Source organism: Bactrocera latifrons, unplaced genomic scaffold, assembly GCF_001853355.1.
Source record: "Bactrocera latifrons isolate USDA-ARS-PBARC rearing strain unplaced genomic scaffold, ASM185335v1 scaffold_52, whole genome shotgun sequence".
Classification (NCBI taxonomy): Eukaryota; Metazoa; Arthropoda; class Insecta; order Diptera; family Tephritidae; genus Bactrocera; species Bactrocera latifrons.
Genome location: NW_017537179.1, coordinates 1,042,281 through 1,064,261, shown reverse-complemented (window position 1 = coordinate 1,064,261; position 21,981 = coordinate 1,042,281). Strand labels below are relative to the sequence as shown.

Genomic DNA, 21,981 nt, shown 5'->3' with positions numbered 1-21,981 from the left:
GGTGGAAAATTTGTCGAGCTCTTGGAGAAAAATCCCGCAACTGGACAAATAAACTACAATTTGGAAACCTTAAAATAAAATAAGGCACCGTGGGAAATGTTTCGAACATAAAGAGTATTTACTACTCCTAGAAACATACTTTTTGAGTGAAATGTAATTTTTAAAGTCCTTTGCGGGAGAGGTGTCAGATGGCAGGGTTAGCTTGGCAGACAAAGCGGTGGTTAGAGTCATTCGGGGACTCGTTGCATGCTGGACATATATTTGGTATATTGTAGTCGATTCTTCATAATTTGGTAATATGTTACAATATACAGAACGAAGCTGCACCAGATGGTGGTTTGACTCGAAGTACGCCATTCACTGAGAGGGAGTCAGTGAAGGTGTTTATGGCTCCACTTGGAATGGCGGTCAGTGCATGTCAACAATATGGCGATCAGTGTTTTGTGTCATAGTCGTAGTTAAGGGAAGATGTTTTGATGTTCTTTGGAGACGGTTCCGCTTCAAGTAAGCGACTGCAGAGACGGTTTCTACGATAACACCCTAGCAGAAACTGATGGGAGCATACGTGTCTCACTGTGCCGTTGTTCGATCGGAAACGTTAAGAGATGTCCCTTTATAGTCCAGAGCTCATATATGAAGCGTCTTCGTCTGCGTTTCAATGCATCCAGGCGACTATATTTGAACGGCGTGGTTAAGGACGGCCTCGATTGCCTTTTATGTTGCCAACAACGTTTCGTTGTCTTTTCCCCATATGCTGTCGGCTAGTGACTTGAGGATTTTGTTGAGGCTCTGTACATTGTCAATAATTGTGGTCGTTTGAGGAGTGAAGAAACACAGGCTGCCTAGTGTCACGCCTAAAATCTAACGGTTATTGACAGTCGAAACTTTAATATCATCCACTCCATTGATTGTACTCCTTCATCCGATTTTTGAATATGGTCGCTTTGAATTTTGGGGGGATACTTATGAGCACATTCTTCTGCCCGACGTCATTATCGCGTAACCATCAGCATACGAGGGAATAGAAATTCCCTCTAGTGCTTGAAATATAAATTGCTTGATGTCCTCAAGTAGCATTGTGGAGTTGACTGTACCAAAGGTCGGGTAACACATCGTTTGCCTTTGTCTACCGAAGGGTGTCGTGTAAATTGCCAGCAAAATTCTTCGGGTCTGAAGAGGTCATTGAATTGAATTGCAACTCTGGGATGTTGTTGTTGTTGTAGTGGCAGAATTCTGCCGAGTTGACAGTCCTTCGCTGGATAAAAATCCGGGTACGTTCTGGTTACGTAGGCCCGACTGTCGTGGGAACGGAATCACAAGGATGGCCGTGGCGGAATTTGTCGCCACATCTGCTTTCGGGGGGGTTCCGAGACTATTCCAGCCGAGATGAAGCTAGCGATAGCCGCTGCGATTACCTTGGGTAATTGACGTTCGCCAACGATTACGTCCATAGGATTGCGAATGGGTTGAAGGTGCTGTCGGTAAGTGCCAGCACGAGTCAAGAGGTTACGGAGAAACCCTACTGCAAAAAGTTACTCCAGTGATAGAACAATCTAAAACTCATCGATTCAAATGGAGATAATTCGCCGAAAAAATCAGCCCTTAGCCGGATAAAAATCGGGTCAATTCCGGTAACGTAGAACCGGCTGACGTGGGATTTAAAGTGGATTATAGTGATCGTCTGTTTTATTCATTTTTATGTTTAAATAGGAATTTAATGTTATGTTATAATTTTTTGATGACGGTTGAATATTTTCTGGAACGGAAGCGGGCGAACCAATGTTGTGCTACACGAATTGATACTGCATCGTCTCCGTAAACTTCACAAATTTTTGTACAAAAATTTCTTTTAATAAAGCGAATTTCTTCATTAATTTCACATTTCATTTTCATTTTTGAATAGCAGCAACTTTCCCGAATTTAATTTATTTTTTATTTTTTTAAATGAAGGTTAATCTCTCCTTGCCAACACTATATGGTATAACACAATATTATTGGTATCACTGGATACGACTGCAACGTCATCTATTGACAAAATACGAAACGACTTTTTCAACTATCCAATAGAAGCATATTATAGGATAAATTCGCATGATCATGTGAGCAGCTGTTTACAAAGTGAGATGTTCCTCCCAGGAAGAAAAAAAATCGTGTGGGATTGTGCCGGGGCACACGGCCGTTGGTTTTAACGTGAAACGTCTATTAACCCTGACAGACGAGCAAAATTAATGCGCCTTAAGCAACGCTAATACGCATTGAAATTTTATGGCAACAGACGGCAGACTTGTGCATTTAGACAGCTGATAGCGAAATTTGTTTACTTATTAAACAAAAAGTGAATAAAAATGAATAAGATAAATTATTAATATAAATTTTGGTATTTTTGGAAAATCAATATAAATTTAACGAAAAAATTCGTTTATTATTAACTACGTTAAAAGATAATGGAGTGAAATTAATAGCAATAATTGATTGTAATGCGGAAAAAGTGTCCGAAAAAGTTAAGAATATTGGAAAAATGGATAGCAAAATGTGCGTTGTTTAAGATACATACTTGCACATAATTTAATTAGCAATATAAAGCTGCTTACCTCTGATGCTATAAACGCAAAGGAGGCGGCAGACTTCAAGCGACATCTGTCAAAAACTAGCAAAAAATTTTAGCAAATGTGGTAAATTCAGCTAAATGCACGAAATTCTTGTGCATTGCAAATGCACATATAAATATAAATTAAGTTCGGAGAGAGTTCAGTATTATTTTTGTTAAGTTTGCTGAATATGACAGGAGTGATTGATAAAGACGTAGCTTAACAGCTTCAGTCGACGCCTTATAATGTATATATACGGCACTGAGGATAAACAGCGTATGATCTTCGACTTTAACGTCCACCAGGCATATGTCACCAACATTCAAGACTGAATTTCAGCATGGTTTGTACGCATTTACGATGATTTTGCTACAGTTCGTGGAGCTTTGTGGGTTACTGTAGATTGCAGAACCTCGCATCGACAATTCAGAGCGTTGGGATTTTATTAGCATCTATCGATTTGCTACAGGTACTGCATAAGCTAAATTCCGTCACATTTTCATCGAGTAATTTTGTTTGAAGGAAAGAAATATTGCGATGTTTCACTTTCTTTTAGTCTCTTTCGAACCCAAGGCGATTACAAACGCTGCAAGATAAACCAAACGAATTGGCTGCAAATACCGTTTTGTAGCGTTTGTCCACTGAAAGCCAATAATTTTGCATACTTCACTTCTACTGATATTGACACCTCTCAGTTCCGTGGCAGATCCAATAGAAACATCGATCGAATGTTCATTCGTTACATCCATAAGTATAGGTATTCCAGTGGTAGAGGTAATCGCGAGGTCGGAGGCAGCAGCTTTGCGACGTTCCCGAAACCGTCTCCCTCGCTCGGTGCCGGACATTGGGGTACCTATGCGTGGCCCATAGCCCCCTCTTTGTAACGTTATTTATATTTCTTGCTGGCTCTTGTATGAGCTGAGGCCGACAGCAAAAGTTTATATATTAATTATCACTTTCTGGTTATTTTAAATATAAATACTGTCCAAATTACACTTATTTTTGTATAAATCAATCGGTTTAAATAAACTTGACAAAAACACGAAAGAATCACCGTGCTATAAAGTCGGAGTTAGGAGCATGGTACAAGGGTTACGAGTTACACTGAATAGAAACAAGTGAGAGCGCCGGTTTCGCACAGTTAACGCAGTATGCCGCCCCCTCCGACCCGCTGGACCCCGACACGAACACAATGTCATAACAGCGAGCTGACTATATAAGCCAAATATTCACACCACATTTTTGTTTCTAAGACTAATAGTTTTTTAATTATTAAGGTACGATGATATAGACCTTTTCGTTACGGTCCACTTTTTAAACGTAAAAATGTTTCGGCGCGATTTTAAAGACGTTTTACGTCAAAATGTCAATTAGTTAAGAGCGAATTGTTCCGAACAAGAACACAAGCAAGGCACCTTCGCACCAGTGATTGGTCCCCTTCACAATTCCTTGTCACCCTATCGACAACAAACTACGAAAACTTACAAAAGTCTTGTTGTGTGAACGCATATTAAACTCATTTTCACTTAACATACCCAATACAGTTTAATGTCTGACATGGTTTGAACATGTCTTTTGGCATTTATCACAAAAGAAAACAGTCGTCAGCTGCAGCAAGTGAATTGCATTCTAAATTTTCTGCAAACTTTCTTGTCTTTCATAATTAAAGCGGCTTAAAGGGTGAAATGGACCTTCGAATAATCTTTTTGTTCATCTCACAAGTGATTAGCATCAACATTTTGCTTGGTAAGTTTTAAATGCATAATTAATTTTTTGCGGTGATATTTCAGTATCTAAATTGTTGCTTATACAAAAGGTCCATTATAAAGCCTACACTTTTATTTATCTGCTTGTAAAAAGTAGTGATAAAATTTATAGTCTTTACATCTATTAGAATTTTATAAATAGACGTACAGATTGTCAACAATGAGTCACTTTACATTGCATTTGTTTTCTTATCGATATTGTTACACGCTATAACTAGTGGCAGGCCAAAGTCAACGCATAAAAGATGGAATGTACACATCTATAAGTGGAGCCAGCTGCTTCAGGCGCCTCAATGGAACCCATCAAACGGGCTGCTCTTGTGAGTTTAAATTCTAATTTTTATAAAAGCATGCAAAGACATTGAGAGTCCGTCATTAAATACTTTGTCTCTACTTTGCAACAGCAAGCCAATTTGGTTCTGTAGGAGCACTTCATCTTATACAAGTTGTGGAAGACTTTGAATTTTTACTACGAAACCCACCTGCGCCTCCATATGCGCCCATGATACCACCGCATCTCTTCACTCGGCAAAATATGCTGCGCTTAAAAAAAGAAGCACGACAAAATATAAGCGTAGTATTGCTCATCAATGACAACGAAAAAATGACACAGTTTTCACATGAACTCACTTGTCCGAATCAATATAGCGGTTTATTGCTCCTAAACAGCAAAGAAACGGCAACTTGCGATACACAAAATGCTGAGAATGCTTGGAATCCTTGGGGAACTGGACTGTTACAAGAAGATTTTCCATTTCCAATTTATTATATAGCAGACGAGGAAGAAGTCTACAAGCTTAAATCGTGCTTTGAAAAGTTTAATAACTTTGATTACAATGGGCATACCACGCGTAGTCTTTGCGCTGTTGAAGTAACAACGTTTATGTCGGCGGCGGTCAATTCTGAAGTTTGCATTCGTCGTTCGAACTTCATTAACAACTTAGCACGAACTAGATACTGTGATCCTCTGGAAGGAAGCAATGTTTACGCCACAATGTACCCTCGTAATTTATCACGTTCCATAGCAGAAGAGACTTTAGAAATTCGTTCAGACCCGAACGAAAAATTTATTCTAATATCTTGTAGAATGGATACGTCGTCCATGTTTGATGGGTTAGGTGAGCAACCTCTTTTTTTCTGTATTTTGGGTTTATATATTTTTTTATCAATATTTTTCATTAATTCGCTTTCAAGGTTTGGGCGCTATGGATTCACTGACGGGCTATGTGACATTGATGAGCATTGCCAACACACTTAAGCAATATCTTCCTAAGAATTATTCGGAATTAACAAGAAAACTGAACATACTTTTTGTTGTATTTAATGGCGAATCGTATGATTATATCGGCTCACAACGGTTTGTATACGATCTAGAAAACTTGGATTTCCCCTTGCCATCAACACTAACAGCTCCAATTTCTTTTGAAAATATCGAGTTAATGATCGATATTGGTGTATTGGATGAAATCTCGACAATAAATGTACACACCGTAAATACATCTGCAAAGGCTGAATCTTTTGCAGCTGCATTAAATGCGCAAAGTCAAACCTTTGATATTAAGTTTGAATTAAAAGTGGGAACTAATATACCACCCACGTCAGCGCAATCTTTCCTGCGCAAAAATCTGTCATTTCCTGCCTTGATCTTAAACTCAAAGCCGCAGAACAGATACTATCACTCAATATATGACAACGCGGCAAACCTTAATTTCACTTACGGTAACCACACCGAACAAAATTACGCGAAACTCATGTCCACAGAAGAGGCACTGCAATATTTCTCAGCTGATTCAGTTCAAATGAAAATACGTAATGTGTCAACGAGTGTAGCCTTGGCCTTGTCAGAAATGCTTTTTAGCAAAGGACCACTCGAGAAAGTTTATGCAAGTCCTGTATTAGTAGATGAGCTGCTGCATTGCTTTCTACAGTCTGCTGATTGTAGACTATTTAGAGATGCATCACCAGTCAATAGCCTGCCAGGACTACCATTTCCACCATCACGGTATGTGTGAATTTAAATTTAAAACTAAATTGCAAGAATTAAACATAAAATATTTACAGCTATATCAGCGTTGCCGGTAGCCCACAGGACTCATCTGGTTGGACGTACCGCGTTTTAGGATTATTATTGTCAACCGAAGTAGCGGATTCAGGGGAAGAGAAGTGTGGACCTTTGCCATTGCAGTGGATTACTGGGCAAAAGGGTGCCGGCGAATGTCGCCTGACAACGCAGAATTATACTCACGCTCTAAGTCCGGCGTTTTTAATAGATGGTACGTTCACGAAATCAATTGAGAACTGCCATATTTAAGAAATTAATTTTATTTGATCGTGTTGGGCTCATCAAAATATCCGTATTTCTTAATAGATTACGACTGGAAATCAGGCCAATACTCAACGTGGACTGAATCAACCTGGGGCGGTCTCAAAGCACGTATGTTCCTACGTCCGTCCAGAGTACACGAGATCGTCACACTCTCCATTGGAATTGTTGTGTTGATCATATCATTTTGCTTAGTCTACATTATTAGCAGCCGCTCAGAAGTACTTTTCGAAGGCGCAACGACAAGTTCCGATGCGTAAGTAGTTCTACAAAGCATCTTGGGAATACTGGCTTATTTGGCATGTTTATAGTATTTCACAACTCATCAGTTAATAACCAAGTTTGTATCCTGAATTTGTACATAGAGTAGTTCCGATTTGTCTACTCGTTGCTATACTTCAGACTCCTCACACTCGAATGCTGATGCGAAAAAATTATACATTCCTCTATCTTAGTTATTATGTTTCATAATCAGGGTTGCAAATAATCAAAAAAATTTAACTGACATTTTAATTATTTGATTTTTTTATTTTATAGTCTCAAATACGGGATTAAAAATAAGAAATAAATAAAAAACGGATTAAAAGTTTAATTTTAATTCTTAATTTCAAAGACGGGATTGAAAAAAATTAATCCCAATCATATAATTGAAAAAAAAAAAAATGTTTTAGAACTGACTTTTTGCTTTCTTGGTGTTATACCATTTCGAAATAGAGTTCGCACAGTCATCGTCTTTAATACTCTAGAACACTGATTTGTAAACTTATTCATTCAAACTATTTCTAATTCTGATTAAAAACTAAATTTTCCATTTTTACTATTAAAACAAAAAATAATTAAATTTTTAACCCAAAGTCGGAATTACAAATTGAAAATTTAATTTTTAATACCAATCTAAAAATAAATGTTTTCATAAATTTTTAATGCGGATGATGTCTAAGCTAATATTTGTTCTAAAACGTTGGAATAAAAAATTCGCAACCCTGATCATAATATTATATGCGTATTTATGCTGAATTGTTTGCATGCATGTTTGGAGGATTTCAAAACGGTCGAAATGTACCGCAAAAGGCATGCCTACTAAACAATCATCATCTCAGCTGGAATGCATTGTGTGTATTCATTTGTATGAAATGCGCTATTCACCATGTTCTATTGTTAACAGATTTGTAATATTTGTTGCCTTTTTCTAGGTTAACGGCTCCGACTGCTTGTTAATAACCAAAGCTTATGCAAAAGCAATACGTTGTAAACATAAATGACAAGACCGTCTCTCTAATTGAAATTATTTATATATATGTGCTTAATTGGAAATGTCGAAACACATACATTCGGTTAAACAGCTAATTAATGTATCGTCCGCTCATAACCATCACGTGCATTATCATCACCATCACCAATCCTCTTCACTAATGTCCCGTCTATTATGATTAACCGCTAGAGCATTCATCATCAGCATACACTAGAGCACTCGTTAATTGGTAACCTAATATGTACAACTCGACACAAGCTGATGCATACTGAAACGCACACTACTGTTGCCGTACATACTACACTCAAAGACTGCTGCCAAGTTGTTACATTTTTACCAAAATAGAAACCATGATATCATAAAATATAGTTAAATTAACGTAAAGATTTAAAATCATAAATTTAAATTATAAGCTATGCTGTGTTTAGACATATGTATGTACGTAAAATCAGGGGTTCAAAAACATATTTTAGTAAATACAAAGTCTTTATGCGTTGTAAAATTGTTTAATGTAAATGAATTCCCTTACCTATTCACTATTTGAATGCACTTTTTTTTTATCAGTTATGTGAACTTGGTGTATGTCCCATTAGCGTATAATCATTTCTTTTGTTTTGTGAACTAATTTTTATTGACACAATAACAAACTAACCCATATGTTTATGTATACGATAATATGGTATTCCAATTCTTAACTAATTAAATTTGTATTACCAAATATGTTTCCAGATTTGCGTATACTACATTATAGTTAGGATAATGTCTGCCCAAGCTAATAGTTTGTTACAAATATTGAAAGCAATTGTGTGAGTTTTTGTTTCAAGTAATGTAAGCTACCCTATTTTGATAACTGTAAATCATATCTTTCACTTTTCATTTTCCCTAACGGATTTATATATTTGATATTCTATGTATAATTTTAAGTAAATTGTCTCTATATATTAAGACGAATTAAATAATTTATTAATATATTAATATGTATAAGCGCTTATAACTTTAATGCAGAGCAAATTAAATAAAACAATAATGCACATATACTATATATGTGCAAATATATAAGAAAAGGCCTCAACAGGCCACTCCTCACATACCTTATTTATCATTCATAATAAAAACAGACTAAGAAACAATAACAATGTAACATTTTTTACAGTTCGAAAATGTGTTTTGTCTCGGAAATGCGTAGCTGCATGCATACAATGTGTTTCTAGTATGAACAATAATATTATACACTGCTAATTTATGAGAATACGAAATAAAGCCAAAATAATTTTTATGAACTGAACATCCTTTTATATCTTTCAATGATAACATAATATATACAATATTATTTATACTTAAAAAACCGTTTTATTTTTTGGTAAATTGTATCATTAAGAAGTAAAATTCATGAAACGGTCTTTTTATCTACTATAATCATAATATTTTCCATTTTATATCATGAGCAGAGTTATTTACGTTTGGCACGGTGTAGTTTTTTGTTATTCTCGACACTGGCACAGTGGGCGCCCATAGCCAGGGGCGTAGAGAAACAACCGATGTGCGGAGATGATTTTAGGGGGTTTTTGGAGAAGAAATATGCAAAACATTGTTCCTCTAAGAACACTAAAGGATTGTGCCCGATTGTATTAAGTTTGATAATACTTTAACCGAAATTTTTTCTTGCGGATTGAGTTGATATTGAATTTATTGCTGAAATTCAAAACTTTACAGTTAAGCTGGAAAGGCTAAAAGATTGTGTGACAAGGTATACTGAATCAACTAAAATGCTTCCAGTTTATTTCATTGTGTCTTTTTTAAATAGCCAAAATGTAGTTACAATTGTTTATATATTTATATTCTCAATCCTAAAGAAAAACATAAGTGTATATAATTAGTTTTTCAATAAGGACTTTTTCAAAACAAGAATTTAGCAGACAAGCAGGCCTTTCGTTTTGAGATTAACAATTGATTCGGCAATAACCTTAGCAGAGGACTTTAAATAGCCACCACTGAGCAACATTACGATTGGAATGCGTTCCTCAMGACAAGTAGCAAAAACGAATTGATCTCGTTCCATAACACCCTGTATTTGATGATGTAAACAACGGAATTGAAGATTTATAATTAAAGTAACCTTACTAAATCGTACAAACATACCTCTGGTGTTATACATAAATGGCCCAGAGGATCGCCCAAAAGTATATCCGTACCAGCATTGTATACCAATAAGTCTGGACGAAACTCACTCAAAGCATATTTTAGAGATCTGTGTAAAATAATTTTGAAAATTTCATTTGAGTGTTAATAGTTAATACTAGAAATTTCAATATAACAAACTAAACAATAAAAGAAAGTAACTGAAACACAATCTTTTGTTTTTAGTTCTTGTGCAAACTTTACCTTTTCAATTTTTTCATGTAAGTTCCATCCGCTGTGCGTGGTTTGAGTTCCACCGCACAACTTATGGCCAGTTTGGCTTCATGATCACGTGGATATATGGAAGCGTTGTACATATCCAAAATGAATACTTTTTCATTCTCGTAAAAATCACGTTCGTGTCCATTTCCCTGATGCGCATCCAAGTCCACAATCATTGCTGTCTCAATATTTGGCTCCTCTTCTAAAGTTTTTGTGATAAGCAAAGTAATATCTGCATAGGGGCAGAAGCCACCACCTCTGTAGGCACAACAATGATGAAATCCTCCGCCCAAATTAATAGCCCATCCATAACGTATTGCCAGACTACCGGCCAATATAGACCCAGCAGTTTGAAAACGCATGGGGCGCAAGTAGCCACGCTGTACAAACGTGTTAGGTACAAAAAGTAGCAAAGGAATTTCCGATATCTTTGCTGCATTCACACTCCACTTTAATGAAGTGATACGATAGAGTTTAACAAAAATATTTTCTAAAGGAAATATTGTACCTTCAAGCTGCGTAAATATTTGCGTGTATGGACCTTTTGAAGCTCAGTCTTTGTTATTTCACTGGGCTCATAAAATCGTCCGGGACAAAATATTTCATTTTGAAGTAAGAACTGCAATAGCGGAAATTTTATTGATTTCTTTAAATACAATAAAATAAGCATTTACTTTCAATACGTGTGATCCTTTAGCCGCATCGAAAGGATGCAATTTTTCCATACCGCAAAATCGCACTTCATAACTTTTTGAGTACACAATTGGTGTTTTAAGAGAATCGTCTTCCTGTTCCCCATTTGATTTCCGTTTTGCAACAGCTTGATCTGATTGTTCGTCAATATCCTCGCGCATTACCCAAACCACCTCCTTTTGTTGCTCATGATGCACTTTCTCTGTAAATCGTTTCATTCTATGTTCTTTGCATAGTTTTATGTAAATAATAAAGAACTTTAATTACACATCTAAAATCATCTGATTTATTCAATGTCGTTGAATTATCGTGAATTCCTAATACACGAATTTGATGGTTAAATGACGGAAGTTGAGAAAATGACAAATGTCAAACATATAACATACGCGTCTTTTGCAACTGAACACACCCTACGTAACCGTACAGCAGGTTCGAAATGAAATATCCGCTTCGTTAATTTTTATTTTGGGCAAATTAGAAAATCGTGATTTAATTTGTGAGAAACGTTAATAAAGATCAATTGAATTACAATAAAAACATTGAGATTAATAGATTTTGAATTTATATGAGGACAATTTGAAAATCAAAAAGAATAATGAATGTCGGTTGTGTTACGCGAAATGTGAAGGCCATACAATTTGGAGTGCTTTCCCCGGATGAAATCAAACGATTATCGGTAACGGAAGGTGGTATCACACGTGCAGTTATTGTAGAAGATGGGAAACCAGCATTAGGTGGTTTAATGGACCCTCGCCAAGGAGTTTTGGATCGAGAGTCACGCTGCCTTACATGTGCTGGTAATATCGTGGACTGTCCCGGCCATTTTGGACACATTGAATTAAGCTTACCAGTATTTCACATTGGTTTCTTTCTAAAAACAATTAAAATATTACGTTGTGTGTGCTTTTCTTGTTCCAAACTATTGGTGTCACCGACAAATGCAAAAGTATTTATAAAACGAAACATTTCAATATCATTGCGCATTTAAATAAAAGCTTGCTACTTTTTAGGTTAAGGAAATGCTGAATCGCACCAAAGCACGTCCACGCATGCGCTTAAGCCTTATGCGAGAATTGTGCAAGTCCAAGACAATATGCGAAGGTGGCGAAAATATTGACATTCCTATGACCTGCAACAACGAACGAAACATCTCAGATCATGGCGGTTGCGGGCAGCATCAGCCGCGCATTACTCGACACAAGTTGGAGCTATTTGCCACTTGGCAACGTTTAACCGAACATCGACAAGAACGCCAAATCATATTGACTGCGGAGCGAGTATTAGAAATTTTCCGAAATATCTCCGATGAAGATTGCATTTATTTAGGTATGGATCCGAAACACTGTCGGCCTGATTGGTTGCTCATCTCAGTACTGCCAGTACCACCACTTTCTGTGCGACCTTCCGTTCTGATGTATGGAAGTACACGCTCGCACGATGACCTTACACATAAATTGGCGGACATTATCAAAGCAAACAATGAGCTAAAGAAATGCATTGAAACAGGCGCCGCAGACCATCTAATTAGAGAGTGTTCGTCGCTGTTGCAATTTCATGTAGTTACAGTAATCGACAATGAAATGCCTGGCCTACCACGAGCTCTACAAAAGTCAGGCCGTCCTTTGAAGAGCATCAAAGCACGTCTAAAGGGTAAGGAAGGACGTATACGAGGCAACCTAATGGGAAAGCGTGTAGACTTTTCAGCACGTACCGTAATTACGCCGGATCCGAATTTAAATATCGATCAAGTGGGTGTACCGAGATCTGTTGCACAGAATCTGACTTATCCCGAAGTAGTGACACCATTCAATATTGAGGTAAACACTAACTTAATTGGAATATTTCTTTAATATATCACACATATAAAAAAAAAAATATTATACCTATATATACTTATATATAATATAAAATTTAAAACCAGCTTATGCAAACCCTTGTTCAACGCGGCAATACGCAATTCCCAGGCGCTAAGTATATAATACGTAGTAATGGCGATCGCATCGATTTGCGTTTCCATCCAAAACCCAGTGATTTACATTTAGAGTTTGGCTACAAAATCGAGCGCCATTTACGCGATAACGATTTGGTGATCTTTAACCGCCAACCAACGCTGCACAAAATGTCGATGATGGGTCACCGCGTCAAAGTACTGCCTTGGTCCACATTCCGGATGAACCTCTCTTGTACCTCGCCCTATAACGCCGATTTCGATGGCGATGAAATGAATTTACATGTTCCTCAGAGCATGGAGACACGCGCCGAAATTGAAAATCTTCATCTGACACCACGACAAATTGTCACACCGCAAACAAATAAGCCGGTTATGGGGATTGTGCAGGATTGCTTGACAGGCGTATGCAAGATGACCAAACGCGATGTCTTCATAACTCACGAACAACTGATGAATTTATTGATGCACATGCCGTGTTGGGATGGTGTGATGCCGAAGCCATGTATTTTGAAACCGACACTTTTGTGGTCGGGCAAGCAGCTTTTTTCCTTAATCATACCGGGAAATTTGAATATGATACGCACTCATTCAACGCATCCTGATGAAGAAGACGATAGTCAATACCGTTGGATTTCTCCGGGTGATACCAAAGTACGTACAAATGTAAAACAATTTCGGGAATTAGAAAGGTAGGCCAATTTTTGAATGTGTATATTTTTTGACACATGACGATTTTTCGATTTAATTATTTTCGTCAGGAAAATCTTACAAAATTTCCTCTTTCTTAATTGTAAAAATATCTCACATCTTATCTTATGAGTTCTAGTGGGACATGTTATGTTATAATTGCTAAAATTTGAGGTTCAGCAAACTTTTAGTGTAAAACCACGTTCAAGACCCACTTCATCGGAAGCCTTTGATTATATTATTAGTAAATTATCTTGGTCAGATAATTTCAAACCAATATTAGAAATGTTATTAGGAATAAGGAAAAAAGTATAGTATACATGTCTTACAATTTAAAGAATTTATACATATTTTTCGAGTTTCATGCGATCTCCGAAGACACTAAACATAATAAGTTCTTCCACTGCTGAAGTGATTCTGGCCTTCTCCTTTGATAAAACCTGAAAAATTAAAAATTAACAAAATAGAGGCGATTTAAAAACAAAGTTGAATTTAACCAAAAAAAATTTGGCCTGTCAAATTTCGATTTTTGATCAGATAGGAAAAATGTTAGGCCATTGTAGGAAAACGATATGCAAAAATGCGGAAGAAATCTGATAATGATAATATAGATAAACTGATGGAGCTAATGGAACTATTTGAACATGGAAGGCTGTAACTCCAAAGCTATTTGAGATATCGGTTTAAAAATGTTTAAAAGTGTGAGCTAATGAAATACGAAACAGAAGTTTTTTTATTGCATTTCAAATTTGGTGTGTCCCTTAAGGCCAGTCAAGAATTGTTGGAATAAGAAAGTAATCCGATTCAATTCGCTTTATTGCCGAAGCGTTCGGATCGGTACTCTCAGCACAAAAAGCTTAAGCTCATTTTCCCAAATGTTACATCTTCCAAATCATACGATGATAGAGACCATCACACAGTGTCTACTTGACATCTAAATTGTTAACTTTTGAAATAGACCAATCTTGTATTCAAACAAATTTACTGCTAATTTTTCCAACTCTACAATTTTGAAATATTGATGTAGTGCTGAAAAACTTAAGTTGTGTGAATCCAAATCCCGTTTATTTTGCTTCAAGTTTCATGAGTTAGTCCATTACCCGCTATTTGTGTGAATCAACTTCTTTTACTCCCATATTAGATCCGTTTTCCTTACTGCCAATGTTAGGTCGAGTTTGAGGGCTCTTCACGTAAGTAACCCCTTGAAGTCTGATATGATGGCAATGTTTAAGAGGAGTAATATCATATAGATAGCAAAACTTGGTGGCTTAATTAACGAGCTTAATTAACATAAATCATCACAGGTAATTGTCGAATACAGTGAACTAATTATGGGTATCTTATGTAAACGCACACTGGGTGCCACCGCTGGATCCCTCTTGCACATTGCTTACATCGAGCTCGGGCATCAAATCGCTGGAGAATTCTATGCAAATATACAAAAGGTTGTCAACGCTTGGCTTTTACTCGAAGGTCACAGTATTGGAATTGGCGACACCATTGCCGATCCGGCCACTTACAAAGAGATACAAAACGCCATTGCCAAAGCTAAGAATGATGTAATGTTGGTTATACAGAAGGCACATCATATGCAGTTGGAGCCTACACCGGGCAACACGCTGCGCCAAACATTCGAAAATCAAGTTAATCGCATTTTGAATGATGCACGCGATAAGACGGGTGGCTCCGCAAAGAAATCGCTTACGGAATATAACAACTTGAAGGTAGTCAGAGCAACTGTAATTGTGAAATATTTTATGCACACTCAGGTATTTTCAGGCCATGGTAATCGCAGGTTCCAAGGGTTCTAATATTAACATATCACAGGTGATTGCCTGCGTTGGCCAGCAGAACGTCGAAGGTAAACGTATACCTTACGGTTTTCGTAAACGTACAATGCCACACTTTATCAAAGACGATTATGGGCCAGAGGCGCGCGGCTTCATCGAGAATTCATATCTAGCGGGCCTAACACCAAGTGAGTTCTACTTCCATGCAATGGGCGGACGTGAAGGTCTTATCGATACAGCCGTGAAAACTGCAGAAACGGGTTACATACAGCGGCGTTTAATCAAAGCCATGGAATCGGTGATGGTTCAGTACGATGGCACAGTACGCAATGCTGAGGGTCAAATTATACAGCTACGTTACGGCGAAGACGGCCTCTGTGGTGAGTCGGTGGAATTTCAAACGCTGCCCACCATACAGCTTTCGAACAAAGCATTCGAAAAGCAATTCAAATTCGACGTCACTCAGACACGGAATTTGCGAAAATATTTCAACGAAGAGACCGTTCGTGAAATCACCGAATCTACGGAGATTATTGCACATCTGGAGGTTGAGTGGGAGCAATTGTGTCAGGACCGCGAAGCCTTACGTCAAATTTTCCCAACCGGTGATTCAAAGGTGGTATTGCCATGCAACTTGCAGCGTATGATTTGGAATGTGCAAAAAATATTCCATGTAGACCAACGTTCTACAACTGCTCTCAATCCATTGGACGTTATTAAAGGTACAATTATGACTAAAAAAAAAAGTTTTTAAAAATAATTCATGACTTTCCGCTCTTCCAGGCGTACGTGAGTTGCTTAACCAATGCGTCATTGTGGCAGGGTCCGATCACATTTCGCAGCAGGCCAACGACAATGCCACTTTTCTCTTTCAGTGCTTGGTACGATCTACTCTCTGCTCCAAAGTGGTAGCCGAAAGCCATCACTTAACGCCCGAATCTTTTGAAATGTTGCTTGGCGAAATTGCTACTCGTTTTCAGCTCTCACAAATTTGTCCTGGCGAAATGGTAGGCGCACTGTCTGCCCAGTCGTTGGGCGAACCAGCGACACAAATGACGCTGAATACTTTTCACTTCGCCGGTGTTTCGGCAAAAAATGTTACTTTGGGTGTGCCACGTTTGAAGGAGATCATCAACGTATCTAAACGTCCACGCTCACCTTCGTTGACTGTCTTCTTAACCGGTAAACCAGCACGTGATGTGGAGAAAGCCAAAGATGTTCTGTGCCGTTTGGAGCATACTACGCTCAAGAAAGTTACGGCTAATACCGCTATATACTATGATCCAGATCCAATGCGCACTGTCGTGCGGGAAGATCAAGAGTTTGTTAATATTTACTATGAAATTCCTGATTTTGATCCAAGTAAGTTCTGTGCATACGACTTGGCCTTTTTTTCATTATAAAATTGAGTATAGTATCTTATTGAAAGGTGGTACACGTCTTCCTTAGTAAAAACAAAAAGTGGAGATGAAATCGAAAACCACTTATACCACTGCCACGCCCACAAAACGTCATTAATAAAAAATTCATAAATGGCTTAAAAAAAGCTCTAAAAAGCACTAAATTAATACATAAAGCTGTAATTTGTGCAGGGGATTGCAGTAGCAAGTGGTACCTATAGACTAAAAATTAAAAAATAAAACGGGCGGGGCCCGGTTATCTTATAAATTTAATGTACGTGTTTCCTACACCGCTAAAGCTATCATAGCAAATTCGTTAGGGACTAACCCTTTAAGAATCTCTATTGAAGGTCGAAGTTCCAATCAAAGCCCTTCCTTACTTGTTAAAATAAAGTTTTGCGAAAACCTAAAGAAATGTCCCAGGCTTTGAGCATAAAATGTTCTGTTACACCCGAGTTAAGTCCTTACTTATTCTTGTTTAAATTTTACAATTACATCTTATAGCCCTAACTGACGAGCAAAATTAATGCGCCTTAATCAACGCTAATACGCATTGAATTTTATAGTGACAGATGGCAGACTTGTGCATTTAGACAGCTGATAGTGAAATTTGTTTATTTATTAAAAAAAAGTGAAATAAAAATGAATAAGATAAATTATTAATAGAAATTTTGGTATTTTTGGAAAATCAATATAAATTTAACGAAAAAATTCGTTTAATATTAACTGCGTTAAAAGAAAATGGAGTGAAATTAATAGCAACAATTGATTGTAATGCGGTAAAAGTGTGCGAAAAAGTTAAGAATATTGGAAAAATGGATAGCAAACTGTGCGCTGTTTATTTTCTGAAATCTAAAAATATTAAAATTTGTTTTTGTTAAGATACTTGCACATAATTTAATTAGCAATATAAAAACTGCTAACCTCTGATGCTGTAAACGCAAAGGAGGCGGCAGACTTCAAGCTACATCTGTCAAAAATTAGCAAAAATCAGCCATTTTTGAGCAGTGTTGCCTTCTCAAATTTGATAAATTCAGCTAAATGCACAAAATTCTTATACATTGCTAACTTGCATTAACATGGGTGAAATGCGCAAATAAATGTAAATTAAGCCCGCTAATGCATATTAGCGCTGTCGTCTGTCAGGGCTATTATACTTAACATAAATCGCTCAGTAAATTAAAATGTTCGAACCCTTCTTACAGGTGAAATTTCACCATGGCTCTTACGCATAGAACTCGATCGAAAGCACATGACCGAAAAGAAACTCACCATGGAGCACATTGCCGAGCGCATCGCTGCGGCCTTCGGCGACGACTTGAAGTGCATTTTCAATGATGACAATGCACCACGTTTAATAATGCGCATACGTATTATGAACACTAACTCGGAGAACAAATTTCAAGCTGACGACTTGGTCGAGGAGGAGGCATCGCTCACTCGCTTAGACGATAACATGTTTTTGCGGTGCATTGAGAGCAACATGTTGTCCGACATGACACTGCAGGGTATCGAATCCATCTCGAAAGTGTATATGCACCTACCGCAAGTGACAAATAAGAAGCGTATCTATATCACGGAGACGGGTGAATTTAAATCTGTGGCTGAGTGGCTGCTGGAGACCGATGGCACCGCGTTAATGCGCGTGCTCAGCGAGCGGAACGTCGACCAAACGCGAACCTTTAGCAATGATATATGTGAAATGTTTACGGTGTTGGGCATTGAAGCGGTGCGCAAATCGATTGAAAAGGAGATGAACAATGTTTTGCAGTTCTACGGTTGGTAACAATCTAATTCTGAAAATTTATTTGTTGTTTAAACATTAATAATCCTCCAGGTTTGTACGTTAACTATCGCCATTTAGCGTTGCTCTGTGACATTATGACGGCCAAGGGTCATCTGATGGCCATCTCACGCCATGGCATCAACCGTCAACAAACCAGCCCTTTGATGCGTTGCTCTTTCGAGGAGACGGTGGATGTGCTATTAGATGCTGCAGTACATGGTGAACGTGATGCTATGCGTGGAGTGTCGGAAAATATTATAATGGGTCAAATGCCGCACATCGGCACCGGTTGCTTTGATATGATACTTGATGCATCTAAATGCAAACTTGCTATGGAAGTAGATTCGATAAACAACAAGAACGCCCTTTTTTATGGTTCATTGTTTACGCCGAATATTTTAGCAGGAAGTGGACGCAGTGGCATGCTTGAGTACTCTCCAGGCCTAGGTGGTCTAACTCCACAATCTGCACGTTCTGCCTGTTTCTCGCCTTTGTCGAATATGAGTTCGCCTACAATGACCGCAGATGAGTTTTGTAGCTCACCCTATTCTTCGCCATCAACTGCATCGATGAAATCATACTATGGTGACGGGTCATACTATTCACCCATTTCTCCAATATATGACCAAAAAGCATTTAAAAGTTCAAATGTATCCAGTAACTGCAGCCATTTGTCATGCAGCAATGATTTATTAACCACTATAATGCAGTCTCCTAAGTACTCACCTAGTTCACCAGAATTTTCACCACATTATCAACGCCATCTACAAGTTCATTCACCACAATCACCTTCAAACAGCAACAGCAACAGCACATTTTATTCACCAGACAGTTCAACAATGTCTTATAACAGCGTCACCGGTTCGTCGCGTTATTCACCGACCTCACCCGGTTACTCACCGCAAACTAATAACTATTCGCCCACTTCACCGTCCTATTCACCCACCATAATGAGTTCAAACCGGTGCTGCAACAGTTTTTCACCAAGCTCACCCACTAGTAATAACGATTCGTTATATTCACCTTCTTCTCCACTGAACACACCCGACTCTCTAACCGATAAAATGTCTACAGCAACTGATAGTTGTTCTAAACGTACAGAACCCAAAAAATATCGATCTACTCCGTATTTCTATGCGGAAAGTAATGGCACCCCTTCCAGTAGTGCAACTTACTCACCCACAAGTCCGATCTACGCTCATTACTCACCATCAAGCCCGCATTGTGCTATGCAAACACCACATTATTCGCCTTCCACTCTTAGCTATAACCCTTCGAGTCCCAGCTATACACAAATCAGTCCATCGTTTACTATTAACTCCCCTCAATACTCGCCGCTAAGTCCGAAAATCAACTATTCCCCCACAATCTCTTCGCCGCAATTACATTTCATTTTACCACGTTCGCCACAACAACAATACTCTGCTTCTATAGAAAGTCCACGCTATCCTAGTAGCTTCTCGATCACCTACTCACCAACGTCACCGAAGCACTCGCCGAACTCCAATCGTTACTCACCCAGTAGTCTGCAATACTCAAGTAGTCCAGCCAGTCCCAATTATTCCACCGCTCCTCACTCAAATATGGTTTACTCTCCGCATAGCCCTAGTTTTTACTCATCTTCGCCTTCGAGTCCCGTTTATAGCTCCAGCGAGTCTCCAATGTCACCTTTGAGCCCCAACAGTCCGGCTAGCCCACAGTACTCCCCAACTACAAACTGAAATTGAAACAACAACGTTATTACATAACACACATATTATATTAATTGCATAGTATAGTATATATTTATTCTTTGTGTTAAAATTCGCTATTTTTCATAATAACTTGTTTGCAATGACGTGCAAATGAAATCCGTAATTTATCAATTCCTCGTTGAAAAATATTTATTTACCTCTTCTATACTTCTATAGTATTATTTAGTAATTAAAACTGAAATCGAATTGAATTAAATTTTGAATTGATAAAATTAATGAATTATGAATTTAATTAATTGTGTTTCATAATACAAACACTAGTCAGAAAAAGTTTGCGTACAAAAAAATAAAAAAATTATAAAAATGTACTTTTTATGAAAATGGCAGTTTCTAGTAACTAGTTGGATACTCTTTGCGTTGTAGGACCTCTCTTAGTAGTTTTGGCATTGAATTTACGAGATTTGATGTCTCCTCCGATGTGATTTTGCTCCATTCCTCAAGGATACAATTTTTTAGCATCTCCTTCTAAGAAATGTGGTGTTGGCGGATTCGACGCTCTAATAAATCCCATATGTGTTCAATGGGGATGAGATCTGGTGATTGAGGGGGTTCCAAACTATTTTTCGTCCTTTTATTCCAAATATACAAAACTTGCTTAATTTTACAATTATTTCTCTTTCACCGCGGCTGGTTGGTTTTCTTTGTCTGTCCATTGTACAAAATTTTCTTTTATTGTTTAAAATTTCAGGAAAATAGTTTATTTGATTTGAACAAGTCTGATGTAACTATTTTTAGTGCGACTTTTCCCAGAAAAAACTATTATGACACCCCTTGTTTTATTTTGTACGCAAACTTTTTCTGTGACGATGTTGCCAACTTTTTAATAATTGTTTAAAAAAAAAAAGCTTGCCACATTTTATGATGGTTTCAAATTTCGAAAATTTCTTCTATGAGTTTCTAATTTTATAATGCAACCATAAAAATTATAGTTTGTTTGTGTTAAAATTCATAATGAGCCATACAAATATGCTGGAAATTTTGTACGCAAACTTTTTCTGACTTGTGTATGTAATTCTATCTTTTCGTTATTTACTAAATACGTATATGTATGTCTTGCAATAATCCTACAATTTGAATAAAAATCAGACAACCACACACAAAACTAATTTTAATTTTGAAAGAATTTCGTCCAACTTTGCCCCTTGAAAACAAATTAAGCTTTTAAACTAAATATGCATTATTTTTTTCAATACAAATATGGGTGTCATATCTTGATATCATCGGCCTCAACACCCGCGCCGTTAGTTCTGCTTTCTCCAGACTGGACAAGGAAGCAACACAAATGGGTCTGGCAGTGAACGAGGGCAAGACGAAATATCTCCTGTCATCAAACAAACAGGCGTCGCACTCGCGACTTGGCACTCACGTCGCTGTAGGCAGTCATAGCTTTGAAGTTGTAGATAATTTCGTCTATCTTGGAATCAGCGTAAACACCACCAACAATGTCAGAATGGAAATCCAACGTAGGATAACTCTTGCCAACAGGTGCTATTTCGGACTGAGTAGGCAATTGAGAAGCAAAGTCTTCTCTGCACAAACAAAAACCAAACTCTATAAGTCACTCATAATTCTCATCCTGCTATATGGTTCA

The 21,981-nt window shown here is 37.6% G+C and overlaps 3 protein-coding genes across 5 annotated transcripts; 2 read left to right on the top strand and 1 right to left on the bottom strand.

The window, feature by feature from the left end:
- The first annotated feature begins 4,165 nt into the window (after nt 1-4,165).
- Nucleotides 4,166-8,793, top strand: LOC108974060 (nicastrin). 3 transcript variants are annotated; one of them, XM_018941673.1, is made up of 7 exons: nt 4,166-4,334; nt 4,573-4,674; nt 4,759-5,472; nt 5,549-6,356; nt 6,416-6,627; nt 6,723-6,933; nt 8,659-8,793. In XM_018941673.1, the coding sequence occupies exons 1-7, from the start codon at nt 4,274-4,276 to the stop codon at nt 8,678-8,680; spliced, it is 2,130 nt and encodes a 709-aa protein (XP_018797218.1). In that variant the 5' UTR covers nt 4,166-4,273; the 3' UTR covers nt 8,681-8,793. The 3 variants fall into 3 exon arrangements, with proteins under 3 accessions (XP_018797218.1, XP_018797217.1, XP_018797219.1); XM_018941672.1 differs by lacking the exon at nt 8,659-8,793 and adding an exon at nt 7,871-7,915; XM_018941674.1 differs by lacking the exon at nt 8,659-8,793 and adding an exon at nt 6,989-7,174.
- Nucleotides 8,794-9,334: 541 nt separating this feature from the next.
- On the bottom strand, nt 9,335-11,927 carry LOC108974035 (histone deacetylase 11). The gene is made up of 6 exons (XM_018941607.1): nt 11,871-11,927; nt 11,004-11,248; nt 10,838-10,948; nt 10,312-10,778; nt 10,069-10,177; nt 9,335-9,994 (listed from the first exon to the last, which is right to left on the bottom strand). The coding sequence occupies exons 2-6, from the start codon at nt 11,238-11,240 to the stop codon at nt 9,839-9,841; spliced, it is 1,080 nt and encodes a 359-aa protein (XP_018797152.1). The 5' UTR covers nt 11,241-11,248; nt 11,871-11,927; the 3' UTR covers nt 9,335-9,838.
- Nucleotides 11,556-20,370, top strand: LOC108974034 (DNA-directed RNA polymerase II subunit RPB1-like). The gene is made up of 8 exons (XM_018941606.1): nt 11,556-11,968; nt 12,033-12,839; nt 12,944-13,624; nt 14,965-15,384; nt 15,440-16,172; nt 16,234-16,812; nt 18,056-18,628; nt 18,688-20,370. Exons 1-8 carry the CDS (start codon nt 11,618-11,620, stop codon nt 20,355-20,357), a joined length of 5,814 nt encoding a protein of 1,937 aa, XP_018797151.1. The 5' UTR covers nt 11,556-11,617; the 3' UTR covers nt 20,358-20,370.
- The last annotated feature ends 1,611 nt before the right edge of the window (nt 20,371-21,981 follow it).

What these genes read in the sequence shown, in the direction of transcription:
- LOC108974034 (XM_018941606.1), top strand. Translation starts at nt 11,618, where the DNA reads ATGAATGTCGGTTGTGTTACGCGAAATGTGAAGGCCATACAATTTGGA. An exon ending in CGGAATATAACAACTTGAAG is followed by an intron (nt 15,385 to 15,439) that starts GTAGTCAGAGCA and finishes AGGTATTTTCAG; the next exon opens with GCCATGGTAATCGCAGGTTC. An exon ending in CAATGTTTTGCAGTTCTACG is followed by an intron (nt 18,629 to 18,687) that starts GTTGGTAACAAT and finishes ATAATCCTCCAG; the next exon opens with GTTTGTACGTTAACTATCGC.
- LOC108974060 (XM_018941672.1), top strand. Translation starts at nt 4,274, where the DNA reads ATGGACCTTCGAATAATCTTTTTGTTCATCTCACAAGTGATTAGCATC. An exon ending in CCATCAAACGGGCTGCTCTT is followed by an intron (nt 4,675 to 4,758) that starts GTGAGTTTAAAT and finishes ACTTTGCAACAG; the next exon opens with CAAGCCAATTTGGTTCTGTA. An exon ending in CTACCATTTCCACCATCACG is followed by an intron (nt 6,357 to 6,415) that starts GTATGTGTGAAT and finishes AAATATTTACAG; the next exon opens with CTATATCAGCGTTGCCGGTA.